The sequence below is a fragment of the Taeniopygia guttata genome, chromosome 9, assembly GCF_048771995.1.
Source record: "Taeniopygia guttata chromosome 9, bTaeGut7.mat, whole genome shotgun sequence".
In the NCBI taxonomy this organism is placed as follows: Eukaryota; Metazoa; Chordata; class Aves; order Passeriformes; family Estrildidae; genus Taeniopygia; species Taeniopygia guttata.
In genome coordinates, this window is record NC_133034.1 from 21,816,466 (window position 1) to 21,837,969 (window position 21,504).

The following is a 21,504-nucleotide window of genomic DNA, read 5'->3' on the forward strand; positions in this document are numbered from 1 at the left end:
GCACCTGAAACCGGGCGGCTTTTCCACCTCCTGCCTGGCAGAATTTGGGCTCAGCACCTGAAACTGGGCGGCTTTTCTACCTCCTACCTGGCAGAATTTGGGCTCAGCACCTGAAACAGGGCAGCTTTTCCACCTTTTGCCTAGCAGAATTTAGGCTCAGCACCTCAAACTGGGCAGATTTTCCACCTCCTGCCTGGCCGAATTTGGGCTCAGCACCTGAAACTGGGCGGCTTTTCCACCTCCTGCCTGGCAGAATTTGGGCTCAGCACAGCTTTTCCACCTCTTGCCTGGCAGAATTTGGGCTCAGCACAGCTTTTCCACCTCCTGCCGGGCAGAATTTGGGCTCAGCACCTGAAACTGGGCGGCTTTTCCACCTCTTGCCTGGCAGAATTTGGGCTCGGCACAGCTTTTCCAGCTCCTGCCTGGCAGAATTTGGGCTCAGCACCTCAAACTGGGGGCTTTTCCCAGCGCACCTGACAGGCTCCGCTGCGGGGTCCTCGTGAGGGGGAGCCGGGGCGGCCCGGGCGCTGCGCCGTTCAGTGTCGGGGTGATCTGCGAGCCGAACCAGCCCGTTTGTGCGGCGCTGGCCGCGCACCCCGCAGGGTCCGGACTCCCGGAGGGTCCCTCCGAGTCCCTCCGGGGGTGCCACCACCGCCACCACCCCGGCCGTGTCCCCTCGCCCTCCGCCGCCACCGCCGCGGTCCCGGCGCGGCGCCCGCCCGGCCCTGAGGGGGCTCTGCCCGCCCCCGCGCGGCGCCGCCCCCTGGCGGCGGGTCGGGCGCCGCCCCCGCGGTGACAGACAGGGGCGGCGCGGGGCCGTGCGGGCGCGGTGCGGGGCGGGCGCGGCGATGCGCCGCCGCCGCCGCCATCCCGGCGCAGCAGCCCGCGGCGAGCCCTGCCTGCCTGGCCGCCCCTAGGCAGCCGCGCTGCGGGCGGAAGGACAGGGGCGGCGGCGGCGGCGGCTTCTCCTTCCCGGCGCCCCGCATGAGGAGAGGCGTTAAATAGCGCCAGCGCCGCGGCGGCCGCCACTGCCCGGTCGGTGGCGGCGGGGCCGCCTGGCCGGCGGCGGAAATATGGCGAGCGACTCTCCGGCGCGGAGCCTGGACGAGATAGACCTCTCGGCGCTGCGGGTGAGGCGCAGGGCCGGGGATCGCGGGGAGGCATGCGGGAGCGGCACCCCTCCCACCCACCCATCCATCCATCTATGCATCCATCCATCCATCCACCTATGCATCCATCCATCCACCTATGCATGCATCCATCCATCCATCCCGCGGTGGCGGGGAGATGGGGCTGGGGGTCTGCGGGGCTCGGTGTGTGTGTGTGTGTGTGTCTGTGTGTGATGTGCGCCTGCACGTATGTAAATGCGGGTAAGATACCCGTGTGCGCGTGCATGTGCGTGCCCGCCGCCGCGTGTGCGCGCATCCACGCGTGTGTGCATCCGCACATGTGTGTGCGCATCCGCACATGTGTGTGTGTGTCTGTCCGTGTGTGTGTCCGTGTGTGCGCACCCGCGGGTCCCACCCGGACACCCCCGTGGGCAGGCGGACACGCAGGGATGGCGGGTGCGGAGCTGCTCCCGCTTTCCCCGCCCCGGCCCCGCAGCCTCTCTCCATCCCTCTCCCGCCGTGTCCCTGCGCGCTGCCTCCTCCTCACCCCCCTGGAAAATGAAGCCCAGCGTGTACCCTTGAAATGTCAGCCTCGTCAGACGTGTCAGCCGCGGCGTGGGCTGTGGCCTGATGTCCCCCCTGGTCCATTTCTCTTGTAACTTTCTTCCTTTTCCCCATCTTCCTGGCCGTAAGAACAGCTCGATGGGAACGAGCATGGGGAGTCATTGAGAGAAACAGCATTTATGCAGGAGGCAGCAGCCAGGCTGCTCCTCACAACCCACTGCATAGACAAATAAATCAAGCAAAATCCGCTGAAGACTTGAACAAGTGTATTTTTAGAAATATTATTTGCTTCAGTGCAAGGAAAAAAAAAAAAAAAAGAGAAGTCTATCTTTATTCACTTGCCCTACTTTCTTTCTGGTGAGTTTCTGGTTGATTAATAGTGTAAATGATTGCTCAGCAATACACGGTGTAGATGAGATTGGAATGGGGGAACCATCTGCCTTAAAAACAGACCTGGAGCTGGTTTCCCCTCTTAGGTGGAAGCTGGGAGAGAGGTTTGGAGAGAGGTTCCGCAACCTTGGGAGAAAGGTTGCTGAAGCCAGTGGAGTTAATTCAGGAGAACAGTGTAATTTGGGGAGCAGAGGGCCCTCTCCTTCTTCCCCACCCTCTGTTTTTTTTTTATGTTAATTTTTTTAAACATCTGTGCTGGGAGCTGTGTTTGAACTAGGATACCATTTCTCTTTAAAACCATATCCACACGTGCTTAGGTTATTTTTTTGGTTTTTTTTTTTCCTGTTTGTGGCTTTTTAATAGCAATGCGCACCAGCTACAGTCGGGGTTTTGTTTTCGCTTTAGGAGGAAATGTATATTCCCTTCCTCCCTCCCCCCGAGACCCAGCGGCAGCTCCTGGTCGGTGAGCAGAGCAGTGCTGGCATTTCAGGGTAACCGGAGACAAGGGGACCCAAAACCCCGAGTGACCCCGGGCTGGGACAGCAAACCCTGCTCTCCTGCCCAGCAGCGACTGCTCTGCCAGCACGGGGCTGCTGCCAAATCAGACCTCTGCCCCCTCCCAGGGGGACAGACCTGCTGTGGCACTTTCCTGTAAACGATGAGAGATGTGGTGGTTTGCAGACGAGACAAGAATAGGAGCTTAATTTGCCAGGGAATAGATCTTCTTCTAAACTAAGCTCCTCCAGCACTTAGAATAATTGTTAAAGGTCGTAAATTCAGCAGATAGGGCACGAAGCGTGAATCATTCCATGGGGTCTGAATCAGAAATCGATAGTAAATTTGCTGCCTGAGCACAAAACATGGCAGGCAGGAGTAATTCCCCAAGCCTTGCAAAATTTTTATGTATCAGAAAAGAAATGTCACATTGCAGTGGGTTTGTAGATGAGTCTGGGTGGAGGAGATGTTGCTCTTGTGCTGCTTGTGTGTTTTAAAGGGGTGAGAAGTGACTCTGTGAAATGCTGGGAGCAGGTAGTGACTAAAAATCTGGCGATTTGTTCCCAGCAGCAGGGAAAGGAAGCGCTCAGGACACTTATCTCTGAGTTTGAGTCACTGAAATGTTCCAGGAGGCTGAGGCTTACGAGCCACGGGCAAATCTGTGTCAGAAAGGTCAACCTCTGCCTGCCAGTTCGGCCAGTCCTCTGCTTTGGCTTCCCTCCTGCTGTCCCAGGGAAGGGAGGTGTATTTGCAGGATTGCAGCGTGCTGTTGAAGGCTGAGCACAAGCAGAACCCTGCACACCATCATTCAATTCAGTTTGCCACTGCCCACGGGCTTATGGGGTGGGATTTATAGATCTGGGCTGGAAGGTGACATAGGAGGTGGCAGGAGCTTCTGGTTTTGCCACAGTAGAGTTTATTTTGGCCACACAGTCGGGCTCCACCACAGCAGTGCAAGTGCTTGATGTGCTGGAGGCTGGGCCAGGAACAAAGCACTGAGTTCTGATTAAAATGCACGGCCTGGTGCATCGAGTAAGTGCACTTGGGGCTGGCTCCTGCCTCCTCTGTGACATGTTTCTATCCATCACCGGGCACCGTGCTCATCGCCGTGGTACCCAGCAGTGCCCCTGTGGGTGCAGAGCACTGAGTGTGCCAGGATAGGAAGGATTCTTGAACCAGAGATTTTCCAGCGGTGCTGCTGGTAATGAGGATCGTTAATGTAGCAGAAAACTGTAATTTAAAACAATGAGGCCATCGAACAGGTAGCGCTGCATATTATACTGACAAGGGGATAAGATAAACTACATTATAATGTTCTTTTGTGTGGGCAAGGAGATATTTTTGCTAGTCCACTCAGCATGTTTAATAACCGGATGACCTGGCAGTGCTATTAGCAGAATAATGATTAACGCGGGGATTCGCACAGGCTGTTGACAGGCATGTTGGAGAAGCAGATTTTTGCAATAAAATGAGACAGAGTGTGAGGAGGGATGCAGTGGGCCATGGTCTGTGGTGGGAATTGCACAGCTGATCCCAATAGGAGGGAGCAGAAAGATGGGGCTGGGTTTGGTGGTTTCTACCCCCCTTTTTTTTTGTCTCAGCGAATGCAAGAGCCTGTCATCTCTTGCTGAAGGCAGTGGCCTTGATCCTTCTCAAATATTCAGGTCAATAGCTTTTCCTCTGCTGCATCCATCTGCAGGGCTGGGCCTCTGGCTGATGTACTCAGCAGTGGCACTGGGCTCTTCTGCAGTAGCTGCCACAGCTGGATTCATCTGAGTTGCTTTGCAAGGTGTGTGGGAGGTTATAAAAGATCTCAGGGAGGAAAACCTTTCCCAGGGAGCTGATAACCCCTGGGTTGGGTCTGGCTTGGGGCCAGCAATTCCCCTTGCTCACAGCTGCTCCTTGTCTTGCAGGCAGAGGCTCACCTGGGATGTTCAGCTCGGCTGAGGGTTTCCTGCAAGGCAGGGGATTTAAAAAGAGCCTTTTTGAGGATGAAGCAAAACATCTTCGTGTACCTGGATGTTGCTTTTGTTTTGAACTCATTAACAAACCCCAGGCTTTTGTTATTTACTTTAGTGAAGTGCTGACCATGCACTCTCTGGCAACTGTATCCTAAAATCGTTTATTGTTTTGGAAAAGCCTGGCCTTTAATGCTCAGGCTTGGAGAGGAGACAGCACAGAATTTAAGGAGCCGGTGAATATTTGCTGTTGCTGGGAAGAATTGGATGAAACCCAAAAATGTCACTACTCTTCCTTTAGCTTGCTTTGTATAGAAGTGAAGTTTCAGTGGCCCTTTGTTTGCATTAGTTGATCACTGTCAATGAAGATAAAAGCTGACATGTTAAAAACCCACAAAACTCAAACATGCTGGCATTGTCCTGTTTCTAGACTCTGTCAGTTTATGGCATATTTCAGCATCATTAAAGATTTAGGAGGAGCTCTATTGTGGGATAAGCACTGCAAGCCACCACTCAGGAGCATTACTCTGGTAGCAAGCACCTTTTTAAAAAAATTCTATAGCTCAACAGAATTTGGGCAGCTTTTGTAAAGGTCACCTTCCTAAATAGAAAGAGGAACAAACTTGACTGGAGATTACTTTTAGAGATTAAAAAAAAAAAAAAGACATGAAAAGCTTATCTTGCCGTGTTGTACATGATAATACTACTTTGCAAAATTTGGGGGAGATGTTCAACAAATAAATATATAAATTCATAGTTCCTGAGGAAAGACACTCTCAAGAGTAATCTATCAAGGACTTAATCTGTCCTCTTCCAGTGTCATTCAGTGCACGTGTAACCTATGGACCATGACAGTATCCATGTGCTTTGTCTATTTTGGAGTCTTTTGAGTTCTAAACCATAAAACTTTGCAGCAGAATACTGGTCTCTGAATCACAGAATTATAGAATAGTTTGGGTTTGAAGGGACCTCAAAGCTTATCTAGTTCCAAAACTGCCATGGGTAGTGGCACCTTCCCTTAGACCAGGTTGCTCCAAGCGCTGTCCAACCTGGCCTTGAACAATTCCAGGGATGAGGCATCCACAGGTTCTCTGGGCTTTATGTTGCAGTGCCTTACTACTCTCTGAGAAAACAATTTATTTCTAACATCTAATCTAAATCTTTCCTCTAATATAAATCATCCCAAAGGGATGGCAATGTCCAACTCCATGCCTTGAGCCGTTGGTACAAATGTATCCTCTATGCACCAAATGCATGTTCTTGTGGGTGCTCGTGAAAAGTTACAATGGAAAAGGGTCTGTCTTCTGTCAGATCTTTCTCTGGGGTGGATTGTATTTTTTTCTCTGCCTTTTGGAGTTGTGCAGCCCAGCAGGTACTGCAGTTACTCTTCAGCACTGATCTTCCTCATCTTTGCAGTTCTTCCACAACACAGCAGTGGTGGAAAATACAGTGTGTTGTGTTTTTGCAGGCATGGAGAGTACCCTGTTCCCACTAGTGTTCCTTTGCTGGGCAGCCATAAAAATGAATAATTTGGAGTGAATTTATTTATATGCCCGAGCAGGCTGAAATTTAAGCACAAGCACTTCTTTGAAACAACAAAGAACATTTGATTGGTGTACATATTTAAAATAAAGGGTCTGTTTTTAATCCATGTGACAAGCAGGAGTTAGAGGAGGTTTTTAACCTTGCTACCTGAAAGTATTTTTTATATACCAGGCTTGTAGATGTAGTGGTACAGTCTGTATGGAGTGAGGGAGGAACCAGTTTCCATTTGATCTGAATGCAAATCCCCATGGATGAATCAGCCAGCTGTGGAAGAGATGTCCTTGGAAACCATCATTCGTGTGAGGCCAGGTCAGGTGAAAGCTCCTGGGCTCAGGCTCTGAGCTGCTCCCTGCAAACCCTTGCCTGACTCCTCCTAATGCACCCTTACCCTTTACAAGGGTAATTACAGACACCAGTGGGAGTTCTGTGACTCTGACCTGCAGACCAAGGACGGGGTATTGATCCCTGTCTCACTTCTTCATGCCTCATCTACACAGGGGTAGAATCCTGCTAGATTTCCCAGGGAAAGCTACCAGCAGGCAGAAGGGTTCATGGTGTGGCAAAACAGCTTTGGCAGAAACTCTTGTGCCGTGGGGTGTGCAGAATGGTGTCGAGGGTTCAGGACCTACCACCTGAAAGCAGCTGCTTGCCCTGGGCTGCCAAGGGAGCACACATGCTGTTTTCCTTTGCTGCCAGCTACAGGAGACCAGGAGCCCCGTGGAGCGAAGGGCAAACTTGCATTTGCTCTCTCAGGACTTTGGCTGATCCTTTCTTCCTGCTGGTGGCCTTTCTGCCCTGACTGCTCTGCAGGTGCAGAGCCTCCATCACGTGAGGTTTCCTTTTGCTGATGCTCAGGTGCCTTCTTTGTTACCTTTCACACAGCCATTAAAGCAGGGTGCAGATTGAAACCCACAAGCCTAGGTCATTGGTAGCTCCATTGGGTGAGAGGTTGTGTTTCCCACTTAGAAAGCCAGTAGCTTTAATTTTCTTCTCCCCAGCCTCCTTCCCCTGTCCTGTTTTGTCACTTTGAACTGTGGCTGCACATTGAAAGTGATGGTCACTCTGCTCTGGGCTCAGGAAGACAATTTATGTAAGTGAGATTTGATGTTTTCCATGTAAATTGTTTATGATTTCTAAAGGAGCGCTGGCCAAGGAACATGGTCCTTGGAAAACGGATACTCCCCCTCTCCCTGCGTTCTTCCTCCATGGCTGCTTCTGGATGAGCCCTGCAAAGGGCTGAGCATCCCCTTCCTGCTGTGGGATGAGGATGCCCAGCACGTAGGCCCCCAGCCCTGGGGAGCTCCTGCAATGGCTCGTGAGTGAAAGGAGAGGAAAAGCCACCAAGGTTGGAAAACACTGATAAGAAGTTTAGTTGGCACTCAGTTCTATCTCTGTGCACTTGATTTTTATTTTGTAATGGCCAATCAGAAAACCTTTCCCTTTCCAGAATGTCACTTTTCTGTGTTAGTTTGCTGCAGTGCTTGCCAGAAGTTCAAGGTTGTGTGTTGGTAATAAATGATGGCAATCAGGAGGGCGGCACTGGAATGGCTCCTGCTTCCATCCGAGGGGAGCCAGCAGCCTGTCCTGCCCCCACACTCAGAAACTGAGTTACCCTGACCAGCAGAAGGTGTTCCCTTTGCTCTGCTGTGGGTAACCAGCTCTGCTCTGCCACAGCAGCCCTGTCAGATACTCATGGCTTCGTGCAAACACCACCCACTGCCAGTCAGTGAGGTGTCACCTGGGCAGGTGACACGGTCCCATCCTTCCTAGGGATGCACTCAGGTGAGAACAGCCCTGCCCTGTGGTCTGGTTTGTGCTGCTGTGGGCAGTGAGCTGCTCCTCTGAGCAAAGCCTGAGCAGTGTAAGCTCAACATCCTCTTGGTTCTGAGTGCTCCTGCTGCAGCGAGGGTGGATGTTTCTGCTGTGTGAGTGCACGTGTGGTTTGCAGCTTCAGAGTGCACAAAACCTTTTGTTACAGTTTTTGCTCCTTCCCTCCAGCAGTGGCATTTCAGGGTGCAGAAAGTGTTTTTTTTTTTCAGAACAGCAAATTGTTCTAAAAGCAACGCTCTTTAAAAGCCAGGGATACTGCCTCACATGCATATTCCTTTATAACCTAACAAGAAAAGTAAAATATTTATGTGGCTGACAGTTTCCCCTCCCTTTCCTTTTAAAAATTCCCTTTTCTCCTAATTTTGAAACTCAGCAGGAAAAAGCCTACTGCCAGCTGAGTCATGTGTTTAGTGCATGACAGAAGTGACTGTTTGGGATCATGCCCTTAATCTGCTGGATGGTGACTTTAGGATACATTGGAGGTGGTAGAGCCTTTGCTGAGGAAAAGATCGCACAGCTTGAGCCTAATAAAATGTGTCTAATAACTGCTGTAGCATGCTATAGAAATACAAGAGATCAAAGCTTCAGAGGCATTTATTTTCATAATTTGTGGGTCAGATCCTTGCAGGACTAATTGGGTGCTGTTTGATGTCCAGGCAACAATAGAAATCGCCCTGTACATCCGAATATATTTGTCTCTTCCTCTTTCTTTCATACAAAAGCATAAAAGCTTACTGTGATTTTGAGATAAAGTGGCAAAAGTGAAAGTGCAGGTCTCCTCCCTACCTCACTGAAGTCTTTCTTAGCAGCATTAAGAGGGTAGTGAGGCACTGGGACAAGTGCCTAGAGAAATGGCAGATGATCCATGCGTGGAAGTGTTCAAGGCCACGTTTGATGGGGCTTGGAGCAACCTGGTCCAGTGGGGAGGATGAGCTTAAAGGTCCCTTCCAACCCAAACCATTGTATAGTTCTATTACAGTGGGGTCATACAGCTGATATAGTGGCCAAAACAAATGTATCTACTTGCCAGATGTTGATTGTTTTAATGAACATCAGTGCTTCAGGAGCACTAAGCCTCATGGCTGTTGCCTACCAGGCTACTGCTCCCCAAAACATGAGCCAGGATGAAACCAGAGAATGAGCTTTGATGGTGCAGCTCAGTGCATCTCCCCAGCTGTGGCTCACTAGTTGTGAATCTCTGGTGGTATCTCAGCACTGTGGTTGGTCACCCCCAAAACACAGCTTTGGGCTTTGCAGGGCACTTACAAAACTCTTTTATTTATATGTATTAAAATAAAGGATACAAATAGAAATGAAAATAAGCCTGGCTCTAACTGTTCCCTCTTGAGTGGAACAGGACAGCAGAGTGTGGCTATGAGTGGCACAGCTTGTGTCCCTGTACCTGGCAAGTAGACCTTCTTCAAAACAGGCCAGAATTTTCCAGGGTATTCACCCAGATGAGAGATGCTAAAACAGCCATGAGACGTGGCTGGAAAGGAAGGTGCAGTGCCCTTAAACTTGTGGGGTTTGTGTTTTATGTTCCCACTGAATATTCATGGTGGGTGTTTGGGGAAGGGGCTTCTCTCAGCTGTCTTCAGGTGCCACCACTTAGGGAGGAAAGAATAATGGGTGTGCAAGGCAAATATTTCTGGAGAAGAACCAGAGGCCAAAGCAACAAAATGAAAAGGACTTTAAATGCATTTTCTGGCCATGCAGACAGGCTGTCTTCAGTGCAATAAATCTTCAGCCTTTATGTATTGATTAGCTTCAGTAAATAGTGTGATGACTCTGCTCTTCCCCTTGCTATTCTGTGGGGATCTGTGTGTTAGTATGGCTGAAGAGGCTATAATAGCTAAATGGGATTCCAGTAGTGAGAGCAGTTTACAGATGCTCTCCAAAGTGATCCTCGCAGCCAGTGTGACTGTGTTTGACTGCTATAAATGTAAACAGAATGCTCCACTGGTGACCAAGCTCATAATGGCCATGTTTTCTAATGGGCAAAACTGTTCTCTGAGCCAAATGTTCTTCAGTGACTGTGCCCTGTCCTGGCAGGGACGCTGTCTGCACCCGATCCCCTGGCTGGGGACCTGTGATGGACACATTCTGAAGAGGAGAGGCTGAAATACGGGGCTGCCTGGCTAGAAAATGGAAAATGGCCAAAAATGCCCCTTTTTACACCAGCCATGTAATAATTTCTTCAATATTCGTATGATGTTGGGCATAATTTGAAGCGATTTTGCTTGTTGAGCTTTGTCCCTGCTGCTGGAGCCAGGTATGTGATATGGCAGCCTGAAGGTGGTTGTTTTTGAGCTCTGGGCAAACCCCAGGGCCCTGAGCATTTGCTACAATAAAGCATGAGCAGAGCAGGAAGATGGCAGGGGCAGCAGCTCGTTGTCCTTGTAGAGCAGGGATGGATGGATGGAGAGCTGCTTTACCTATTAGTTGCCATAGCTGGAAGCCCATCCAGAAGCCTTTCCATTGGCATCTCTCTGTTTTGTGAGTACCTGTAACAACATCTTGGTGAAAGAGCTCTTCCAGAAGTAGTTTGGACCATGAGCTGAAATCCCAGGTTGCTCTGGAGACAGTTGAAGGAAAGATAAGATGGAGCAGATGCAGAATTAGCATAACAATACACCTTTAATTCAACCTGAAGGAAATAATTGAAGACTAGTTTTCACTTACGTTTGTGACCTCTGCCAAGATGACTCACACTGCAATATAATATGAGTCACTTGTTAATGATGGCCTGTTAAGGAGAAAGTGCCAAATCCCTGTAACTTCTTCACTGTGCTCTCTAACAGCCAGGATGGGTGTTCAGGATATTATTGCCTAGAAATAACTGATACTGAAGAGCACTGAAGCATCTTTATTTGGCTCTGTGTGACTCTGGCATGAAAAGGCAAAGGTCCTGAGCAGAAATGCTGCTGCTTCTTTGGCCTTTGATTAAAAGAGCCACAAAACACCGTGTAGCTCTCCTCCCCAGTGCGGCTTTGAGATGCTGTTGCCCGAGGGTGGGGACCCTGATAATTTTCCTTCCTGCCAGATGGCTCAGCTGGCTGGCCAGAAGGCAAGTGCCTGCTGGTGGGACGGAGGGTGGGAGGTGGGTTAATGGGTGCTCAGCTGTGCATGGGGCATGAAACCTCTTACAGAGCATGGGGAGGGAGGTCTTGGAGGCATCCTGGCTGATGGGAGAATGTGAAGGTAGGAATAAAAGACTCTGTGGGAAGGTCCCTGAGGTACCACTGATGCAGAGCCCTGGGCTGGAGACCTGCAGCCAGGAGCCTGGGGGGAAAGGTGAAGAACCTGTGGTCCCTTGCAGGAGGGCTTGGCCAGGCACAGCTTCCTCACCTCTGACGTGTGAGAAGTGTTTTATGGCCGTATGAACTCATGGTGCTCCTGCAGCAATTGACTTGAGCACTCACTTGTTAATCATCTACTGGCTGTATTAAATGCTTCCTCTTACTGAACTAGTGTTTTTCCTTAATAAATGAGATTTCACAATCCACAGAAGTGAGAGGCTGGTGTGGAGGTGCTTGTGACCAGGGGCAGGAACTCACCAAGAAGTGACCAGCTCCTGTGCTCAGAAAGGGGTTTCTCACTTGACAGAAGCCTCATGATTTTGTCTGCAGTCATGAAATTCTGTGAAGTGCTGACACCAGAAGTTAACTTGAAAGGGGAGTATTTTTCCCTAGATCTCATAATTGTAGAGAAGCATGGAAAAAGGTCTTCCTGAAAGATCATAATCCAAAGGGCAAATAGAAGACTTCAAGTGGCTTATTGAAAATTCAGAAGAAAAAATGGAGATAAATGGATGAGGCTTTGCCTGCCTTCTTCCCCAAGTGATAAAACAGAGATCCCTGAGCTGCTTGTGCCATGCTTTCATTTTCCAGGTGAGAAGCTGCCTTTCTCTACCATCCCTCTTTCTGCCACCTGTTCCAATGTACATCTTGCCCTCTGGACTTTGCCTGCTCGCAGTCCAGCCAGGACTGGTGTCCATACAGGATCTTGCTGCCTTAGGCAGCACCAGTGTGGGCACAAGGAGGCAGGAGGGTGGTGGTGAAGGGCTGAGGAGGAAGGTTGAGGCATGAGGAGATGAGGAGGAATGGACCTGGAAGAGAATGGAAGAGAACTTTACAATTGGATGTTCCTGTCAAGGTAGCCAAAGAACGTTGAATGTACGAGTTAGTTGCATGGCAGAAAATTGTGTGTAGTACCTTAGGAATAGTTCTCTCTGAGGGGTGGAGGAATGTCACTTCCTGAGGAGAAGCTGCCAGCACAGTGGAGCCCAGATCTTGAGCACATCTGTGTTTTGTCTTGCCCGTTTGATGATGATCACCCGATTCTTTATCAAGTTCCCGCTTTAGCGTAGCGCTCCTGCTGCTGTGGGAGCTCTCAGGAGCTCTCATCACGCCTCTTGAATAGGCAAAATTCATCATGTGGTTGGACTGAGGCACACCTTGCAGGTGGGCAGACCTTACTCCCCCAAAAATGGAGCAGTGTGGTTGACCAGTGAGAAAGGGCAGAAGTTCAGAGCTGAGGTTGGTTTCTCAAGGCCCTTTCACCATCAATCGTGGGCTTGTTTTCGCCTGTTGATGTGACCTCTGCCGTGCTGCTGGGGTGAAGCAAAGTGCCTGCACAGATGAAATGTCCTCGAGAGAAGATGCAAAAGCTCTGCTCATTATCAGAAACGAGTAAAACTGCTCCAAGCTAATATGGCTGCCTAAAAATAGAAGTGGTGTTAGGGGGAGGAGCTGTCTTCTGTGTTCATTTGCCCTTGATTTTCATGACGATTTGCTGCTCTATATTGTGTGTCTTGTTCAGGAGACTGTGTGTCCTTTACACACTGGAGTAATTCACAAGAATGTGTGTTTGTGTCAAAAATCATCATGAGGAGACTGAGGAGCTTGTTGGGGGTTAACTAGCAGAATGCAGTTATTCAGGTTTGCTCCCTCATCCTCCTGCCCCTCACAGGTTCACAGCGTGTCCCTTGCTGTGATCTTGAAGCCTCTCCTGAAGGAGTGGGAGGCCTGAAGAAGGGGATGTGACTGGCAGAGTGGCTCTGGGATGGGATGGATCCATGGTGCCGTGAGGTGGTGGGAGCAGAGGACATCCATCGTGTGTAAATCTTGCCAGAGAGGACAGTCCTACCTCAGTTGAAGGTTGCGGCATCTTCTTTGCAGTTAAGGGAAAAAAAAAAAAAAGAAGAAAAAAATTACTTATGAGACTTAATTACTGCGTTATTGTTATTCAGTATTTAAAGCCCAAGTTTCATAACTGCCTTGTGATATCAGCATTCATGTTCTTTGTCAGAATTATGCAAGTAGCTCACCTTGTGATCATGAAATACTGAAAAGTGCTTTCTAATGCTCACCCTCATTTCTCAACGAGTTCATAAAGCCTCTTCTGCTTTCCATTAATTATGGAACAATGGGACATTTTCCTCTTAAAAGCAGCTGAGCCTTTTTTGTTTTTTCTTCAAGTTCTTAAGCCAGCAGTTCCTCTGAGACTTTTCTGTTCCACATGGCTAGACCAGAGGGGACATACCTTCTGTCCTTCACTGCATTGTCTTTTGCCACTTGGGAGAAAGTAGGAGGTTTGTGGACCAACCTTAGGGGCAGAGGTCTTGCTCTACTGAAGCAGTTCCAGCTGGTGCTTGGCTGTTTCTGGCACTGGTGTGGTTACTGTGATCTGTCCTCAAGGTTAACTGAGGCAGCTGAGAAAGATGGGAGCAAGTCCAGTGGGGATAACTCTTATTTCCTTCCCGAAAGAGCTGACATACTAGCTTGCTTGTTGATATTCAGTTGTTTTCCAAGTGGGAGTTTGTTTGACACCACAAGAAGCCCTTTCTGGCCCCCAGCAGGAGCTGTGCAGTGAGACCCTGGCAGTGCAGCTCTGGTTTCACCTGTGCCAGGTCTGGATTTTCCCTACCTTCCCAAATGTTGCAGAACACTGAGAGTAGACCTCTAGTTTTCCTCAGTCCAGTTCTGCTACTCAGTGGCATCCAGAGAAAGGGTGGGACAGGGAGGATTGTCCTGGTCTGTGGGGATTACTTGTGAGGTGGTTCTGCAGGTGACTCTGCAGAGGTGGTGGGGTCTCTTGATATTGTTGGGAGAATCTTGAATGATTTCCTTGACTTAAGAGATGCAAAATTTAATCTTTGCTCTGAGGTTTCTCAAGAAAAAGGAAATGATTGGTTTTTTCCCTTCCCCGTAGGGGCAAAGGGTTCAGATGTTTCTCTGAGCACAGATGTGGAGTGTGCTGAGCACACTGAAGAGGATGTGTCTCCAGGCTGCCTGGCCAGTGCTGCTTCTCCACTCCTTCAGACTTTTCCTTAGGTACACATCTGGAGATCCATAACTCTTTTCACATGCTAAGGAGGTCTTTATAGATAAGATCCCCTGTGAGGAAAGGAATGCTAGGACAGTCTCATAGCAGGGGAAATCAAGGTGAGGAGTGGTCAAACATCTTCCTTAGATTCCCTTTTGAGCCATGCAGCCCCAGCAGAGCTCGGAGTAGAAGTCAGACCTTTTGGCCTCTCATCTGTGTTGTAGCCATTAAACTATGCTCTCCTAAGATTAGATAGCCTGTGGTTTTAGTGTCTGTGAGTCTAGATGAGCAAATTCCTTTGGATAAATGCTTTTCTTGTATGCTTGCCAACACAGAGTGATGTTTGGGACATGAGGGAAGGGAAATAACTTGCAGGCGTCAATTTTCAGGAGATGAATCAGATGAAGAGATAATACCCAACAGGTTAGAGCTGTTGGAGTGACTCAGTGGTGAGGATCACATTCTGTGTCTCTGGTTTAGACTAAGTGATGTGGGGAACCCAGGGTGCAGCTCTACTGCCAGCAGCTTACCATGAATTTGGATATTATTGAACAGTCTGGGTCTCTGGCAGTGATGAGATATGGCACTGGAGTTTGAGCTTTGGCATGGATGCTGAAGGGATTGGAGTTGCATAAGTACTTGGTGTTGCCCTGAACAAAAAGTCCATCCTGGCTTTGCATTACTTGCAGCCTGGGAAAGCTGATAGTTGAGTTGGTTTCCCTACATAATGAACACTCCTCTTCAACACAGGTCTTCAGAGAAGGAAATTATGGCAAAAGCTTCTTGGTGTTGTAGTAGTTTGTCTTTCTTGCTGTAGCCTGAGGCTGTAAGGTGGACCAGAGCTCAGCTGAGCACATGCTGCTTTTACTTACAGTGAGAGTGCAGCTCTCCCCTCCCTTCTGACCAGGAGAGATGGTGATGGGCCAGCTGGGTCTGCAAGGAGGGATGAAGTGATGCTGTCTGAGGATTTAGGGTGGCCTGGCAGAGTTTGTTATACTGATTATTTTGCTTTCTGTGGCGGTGTGTTGTTGCTGAAACACGTGGATTTGATTTCTGGTTATGAGCATCCTTATCTGCTTCTGTAGCCATTAGCTCTCTGTCTTGCCCATGTGGGAAGCTGTAAGCTACTTCATCTGATAAGGCTTTTCTTATCTGTTTTGCTCTTTATTGTGTAGAATTGAAATTACTCTAGGAACTATAAAAAAGAGGATCGAGCCTGGAAATTGGAGCTGAGGAGTTGTGTTTCTCTTCCATGCACAGACTAACAAGATGTCAATAGAAGTATGAATGTCTCCGTACCAAGAAGCTCAGTTCTTGGTTATGTATTATGTTAAGAACAAAACATATGTCCTGAGAATTCCTTTCCTTACTTTGTGCAGCATCCTCACCCTGTTTGGCCTTTTCAACTCATCAGCCTGCTTGTGATACTCAGTAAAGTCTGGGCTGAGTTTGCATCATTGTCAGTGGGTTGCATCTTTTTGGAGTGATTTCGATCTTGCTTACTCTGTGCTGAGTAATTTATGGTCCTCTCCCTCTGAGAGTCTGGCCCTTGCAGGCTCTCTTGTTTCTCCTAATCGTCAGCATTTAAATGTTATTAAAGCTGCTTATCCCAGTCTTGTGCTTTTTTAGAGTCATTAACACCTCTGCAAAGAAAGTGTAAAACTCTAGTAAAGTCAGCTGGTGGCACTTTGCAGTGGTTTGAATGGTTCTAGAGGGAGCAGAGGGCTGGATTCCTGTGCTGAGGAGGGTGTTCAGGAGGAGTGCAGACCCCAGGGGTGGGGAGCACCCAGGCATGGCGGGTTCACCCTTGGGAGGTGGTGGTCCCCTTCAGCCTGGGGTCAGGGCTCCTTTCTGCGTGTGAGAACCTCACACCCACCTCAGGCTTTTGTTGAGTTGTTGAGTTCTTCTCCCACCACAATTCCCTAGAGGCCAGAAACATCCATCTCTCCGTGTTTGCTGTGCCTCATTCAAGGGCATGTCTCAAATGGGTCAGCAATTGTCTTTACCTTTCTGTTACCTTTACAAAGAGATGTCCAAGGGTGATCCTGCCAGGAAGTCATCCAAGAAAACCCAAAGCTGGCTTTGTTCTTCTCCTTATATGTGTTCCTGTGCAGCAACTGTGCCACAGTGGTCTGATCTGCCTGGTGGCCATGGAGAAGTCCCACTCTTGCTCTCATTGCTTGGTCTGTTGAGCCAGTGGAGCTCTGCACTAATTAATGAGAAATTGTCATGACTTAAGTTAGGCTGGCAGGAAAAACTAATAGGGGTGAATAATAGCACAAGATACATGGGAATCAACGTTTTTCTCCTTGGAGGCTGTAGATGTAATCCACTTAATATTCTGTGGAACACAAGATTAATATTCTTCAGCATAATATATTTGAGGGCTTTTCTTTTTAGTTTGCTGGCAGAGGCATTGCTGCATTGCTAAAGCTGAGGGCAGGGGATTAGGAGAGGGGGAAGGATGCTGACCCAACTTCCAGAGGATTCAGAAACAGCGAAATCTGGCTAGAGAAGATTAAACTTCTTCCTTTCTAGAAGGACTTTTATGCAAGAAGTGTGCCTCACACTGGGACAGCCCCTGTTGAAACCTGGTCGGGTGTCTTTCAGCTCTAAATTATTGGGGAATAGATCTGATTTGCTTGGACTGTGTGGTGTGACTCTGCTGGTGGGCTCCCAGTGCAAAGCTGGCGCCTGCAGAGTGTGGAAACCAGCTCCAGCCTTGCACTTGTCCTCCTTCACAACATAGTTTTGCCATGATTTTAACTCGTAGAACTGCTAAGCTTCATAGAAGTTCCTTTAAAATAATAATAAAGCAAAGCCCCTGTTCTTTTTCTTTCACAGGATGGAAAGAATGCAGTGAGTTGCCAAGCTTAAAGAGGAGTAGATACAGCAGAAATAAATAAATCAAGACCATTTATTTTAAGTTGATTAATTTGATATGTTCATAGTTTTCTAAAATAAAATCTAGCCCCAGAGAGTTTAGCAAATCAAATAACAACAACGGCAATTAATTTAGAAGCAGTTACTAATGTTTCTCATCCTCTTTTCAGATCTTAAACACTCATGATTAATTTCACATTTTATGACTGTGGGCCAAATCCTCGTGAGGATTTTCAGTGTCTCTCTTGGGCTGAAGGAGGTGGGCCTGAAGAGCTGACCCCATTCTTGAGCATGGAGAAGGACTGTGGGCAGGGCTGAGAGGAGTGGCTGGAGGTTGCTGGCACCTTGTGCCTCCAGGAGGAATAGGTCTGACTTGTCAGCTGAAATTCCAATTATTATGGGCTTCCCTACCTGCTTTGTTTTCCTGTCTTGTACTGGTCTTCAGCAGGCTGCTCCCTGTGGTCTCACAGGGCTTGCTGAGCTGCTGTCTGTGTGTTTATATTAATGTTTCCAGCCTGCTTCTTTGAACTATTAAAAATTTGTGGAGCTCTGCAAAAAGGCAGGTAATGTCCCAGCTGGAACCAAAGCTAGCAGAGAGCTCCCAAGGCAGGGAGGTGTCACAAGGCTCCAATTTGACAGGGAGCACAATGGGTCCCAGAAAGCAAAATGTGGTGGTTGGATTTATGGGACATCAAGGTGAGTTGCAAAGCAAAACCTGCACATCTTCCTGGGACATGTGGGAGAAAGGTCCCTTGCCTTGTTCTCATCCAAAGTGCTGTTGTAATGCAGATATCAAATGAACTAAACTAAATAATCTATATGCCCCTGTCAGGTTTAGTATTTCAGAGCATTGGGGTTTAAAATAAAAAGCATGTCCCTCAATTTCTGAGGGCGTTTCTCAATGTGGGATTCACCAAGAAGTACAGAAGACTTGCTATGGGAAATACTTCACACTGTGGCAAAAAAAATCTTGCAAATCACTTCAGCAACTGTGGACCAACCCTGATTTTAGGCTGTTTGTTTGACATGGATCAGGCAGGAGCTTGCTTTTTGCTGTGGGACCTTGTTTTCCACCCAGTTTGAGTGTCTGTTATAACCAACATTTTGGACTTCTTGCTGGATCTGGTGTTACTGGAGACAGCCTGTGAAATGTAGGAAAAAAGGTGAGAAGCCTTCCATTCCCCTTCCCCACAATTTAACTCTTGGGTAAAACGTGTATTTCTAAATTGAAACATGCAAATTACTATATATCTGATAGTATTTTAAATAATTCTGCTGATTTGTCAGGACAATTCAATGTAAAAGTGAGTTTATAATACAAGATTTTGGCATCTTGTTGGTGTAATTGTGGAGTTTGGGATTTTTCTACAGTCTATCCTGCAGAGTTCTGCTCAATAATTCAAAGTGATTTGTTCCCCCTATTGTCCTTTCTGGAAACTGCTGCCACTGGAGAGTTATCTGCCTTTCTTGCTAGCCAGCCCTTGTAGAGTCATGTGTGAGGAGCTGATGACAAGTGACATGCTGTGGGTAAACTCTTTGAAAAGCACAAAACCAGCAGATAACTCCATCTCCAGATGATTTGTGAAAACTGGGCTGATGTGAGAAACTCTCAGCTGAATCCAGCAGGGAGGTGGTGTTTTTCCAGACGTGTGTATAGGGACAAGGAAATACTGAAAAGTAATGGCAGCTGCTTTAATCTGGGATTCAGGGATTTCTGGAATGCATGCCTACATGCCTGGCTGTGTGTTGGTTGTTGCACAGATCTCTGCTGTTGAAGGCTGTAGTCCATGGGTTGTTGATGCTACAATCCTTTCATCCCTGACAAGTTTTCTGGTCAGCTCAGCCCACAACCATAACTGAAAAATAGACATAAGAGGTGCAAAACCATCCTAGTTTAAAAAAGCAAAATGTTTTTAAGATTGCTTTTCTTTTCTTGCTCCAAAATGCACCTGAGAGCGAGATGTTCTGTTTTAAGCCATCCCTCTGGTCACAACTGACCGCAGGGAGGGAGTGAGGCTGTCGTTTCTTGGCAAAGGTGGTCCCAGATGGTGGCCCCAGCAGGGCTGCAGGAGCTGGAGTGGCCAGCAGTGCCTCAGGAAGGGGCAGGCTGGCTTCTGTCACTCCTGCAGACACTCGGATGAAGCCACAGGCGTGACCTGCTGTTGGAGACTGGATGCTTGCCTGTGTGTCAGAGGGTGCTGCTTTCTCTTGGCACGAGCTCGGCAGCAGCTTTGCACAGTGCATCTCCAGGAGTGGGATGTCAAGAGGCTGTAGTTCCCAAAACAGCTGCCTTGGTAACAATTAAACCAACTCCTCCGAGAGCCCATAAACCTTTGACAGCGTTTAGTGGTAGGTAACAATTTCAGCTTGATGCAAACATTTGCTGGCCAAGGTTGAAACTCTCTTTATCAGAGGGGTGAGAGCTAAACATTTAGGAATAATATCTTATTAGTCTGAAACGACATGAATGACTTCCAGTGAGGAGAGCGTCCAGCTGCTGTGCTCTAATTGATGTCTGCATCTGAAGGAGTGTGGTACAATACTGGTAGTGACTTTAGATCTTCTGGGGGCTATAGATGTGATTTATAATTGGCACTGCAGCTTTTTAGAGACACTGAGCTCAGCCAAGCCTTTTATATATTGCCTTGTTGAAGTTGTGTGCTTGAATTAGGCATATGTTGAAGGGGCTGATGGCGCTGAGGCTGCATTCATCCAGCAAGGCATTGAAAACCTTGGGGTTCACTTAGCAGTTGTGCTTTTGCTGATGCTTCTGGTTTGATTGGCTTCTGGCTCTTCTGGATGCCCACTCTGCTGTGACCTGGAAGATGGGCTTGTCATGCAGCTGAAACAATTAATGGACTTTGTCCTGGTGATCTGTGGAATGTGCTGTAGAGCTTTAAAAGGGTGAGAAGAATGGCTGCTTTGGAGGGAAACTAACTACAAATGAAGAATAAGTACAATTGTCTTGTCTTGAGGGTTATTGAATATCTCAGCATTTTCTTACCGTGCTGAGACTCACGGAGGCCACATGTTCATTTTCATTAATCTCAAGTCAAAACTTGCTGCCTTTTGCTTGAATGACATCAGGAAAGTTGAACTCACTTGTTGCTGGCCATGCTTTTGAAGGAGTAGGAAGGAGGCTTGGACCCTTGTTTTGGTTAATGTAAATGTGTAGCTTGTGGGTGGCTTTTCCTTGTCCTGGACTGCTCTGACATGCAACGTTGGAGGAAGGTTAATTTTATATATATCATTGTTGTCCTCTCCTGGTATCACTAGTGCATCTTGGTCTGTGGGACACACCATTTGCAGTGCTAGAGCAGCATCATTTTGGTTGGAGAAAGCCATTTTTTTTCCAGGTCAGAATATGTGTTCCTTATAGGCTTAGAGCTACCACATTTCTTATTTGTGGAGAGGGTACAGAATGGCTGCTTTTACTTTTGACATGCTAGAAAGGAGAAACTAGGTCAGAAGAACTCTAATTTTATGTGTGCAAGTTTCAGTCTGTGAGCAGGAAATCTGGAATACTCGGTTTATTGTAGCTTCAGTGGCTTGGCCTCTGCAGAACCAAGTGGGAATGAACTGTCTATGTGCATAGGGGATTTTGTATTTTTCTTCCCTAAGCACTGGTGTTGGCTATTCCTTTGCTGGCTGGGGACTACAAATCTACACTTACATCCTAAATTGAACAGGTAATAGTTGAAGAAGTAATACAGTTTTATTGACTGAAAAGCCCAATGTGGTGATTAGTTCTTATTTAATTTTGCTGCTGCCAGCTATTGGCAGGTCTTAACATTCTGGAAAGGAAAGAGATGCTCACATGGTGGCTGGAGCTTTATTGCAGTAAGAAGCTGGAGAGGAGAGTGCTGGAGATGTGGGAGAGTGGATTTATGGTTCAGAAAGGGGGAATGGACAGAGCACAGATGTGGCTCTCAGTAGGGCCTGGAAGAGCATCTCCTGGTGAGATGCTGCAGAAAAGTGGTTCAAATAGATTTGTAAACAGACTTCTCAGCTGTCCAAGGCAGAAATTTTTCTTCTGCTAATAGCTTAGCCTTGAGAGCAGTTTTTCTTAACGCTGAGTAGTAATGCTGTTTCTTGACTAACATCTTCTTTTAAGTTACGGAGCTGAGTGTTTGGGGGTGAGGGAGGACAAACTGCTTCTCCAAAATGAAAACAAAGCCCTTGGGGAGTTCATTATTACCCTTCCAAGTAGAGCAGCTTGTATTGCTTGAGTAGGCAGGAGGTGCAGTGGTAGATGGCATTGATGATAGCTTGTTTTGTGAGTCTCTGGATGGGTGGGCGAAGGAGGGGAAGGATACCAAAGCTAGCAGGAGAAGGCGTGAGATTAAACAATCCCTGGGAGGGCTGAGTAACATCCAGTAGTCCAGCATGGTTCTGCTTCATTG

At 47.9% G+C, this 21,504-nt stretch overlaps 1 protein-coding gene across 4 annotated transcripts in view; it reads left to right on the plus strand.

Annotated features, from left to right (window-relative positions):
• Window positions 1-820: 820 nt before the first annotated feature.
• Window positions 821-21,504, plus strand: part of TNIK (TRAF2 and NCK interacting kinase) — a 152,003-nt gene continuing 131,319 nt past the window's right edge. For 2 of the 4 annotated variants that reach the window (XM_030280316.4, XM_030280319.4), the window contains exon 1: window positions 821-1,130. In XM_030280316.4, coding sequence (XP_030136176.3) covers window positions 1,074-1,130 — 57 coding nt within the window. In that variant the 5' untranslated portion in view covers window positions 821-1,073. The remainder of the gene's footprint in view (window positions 1,131-21,504) is intronic. The other 2 variants (XM_072933232.1, XM_030280324.4) reach the window with 1 other exon arrangement.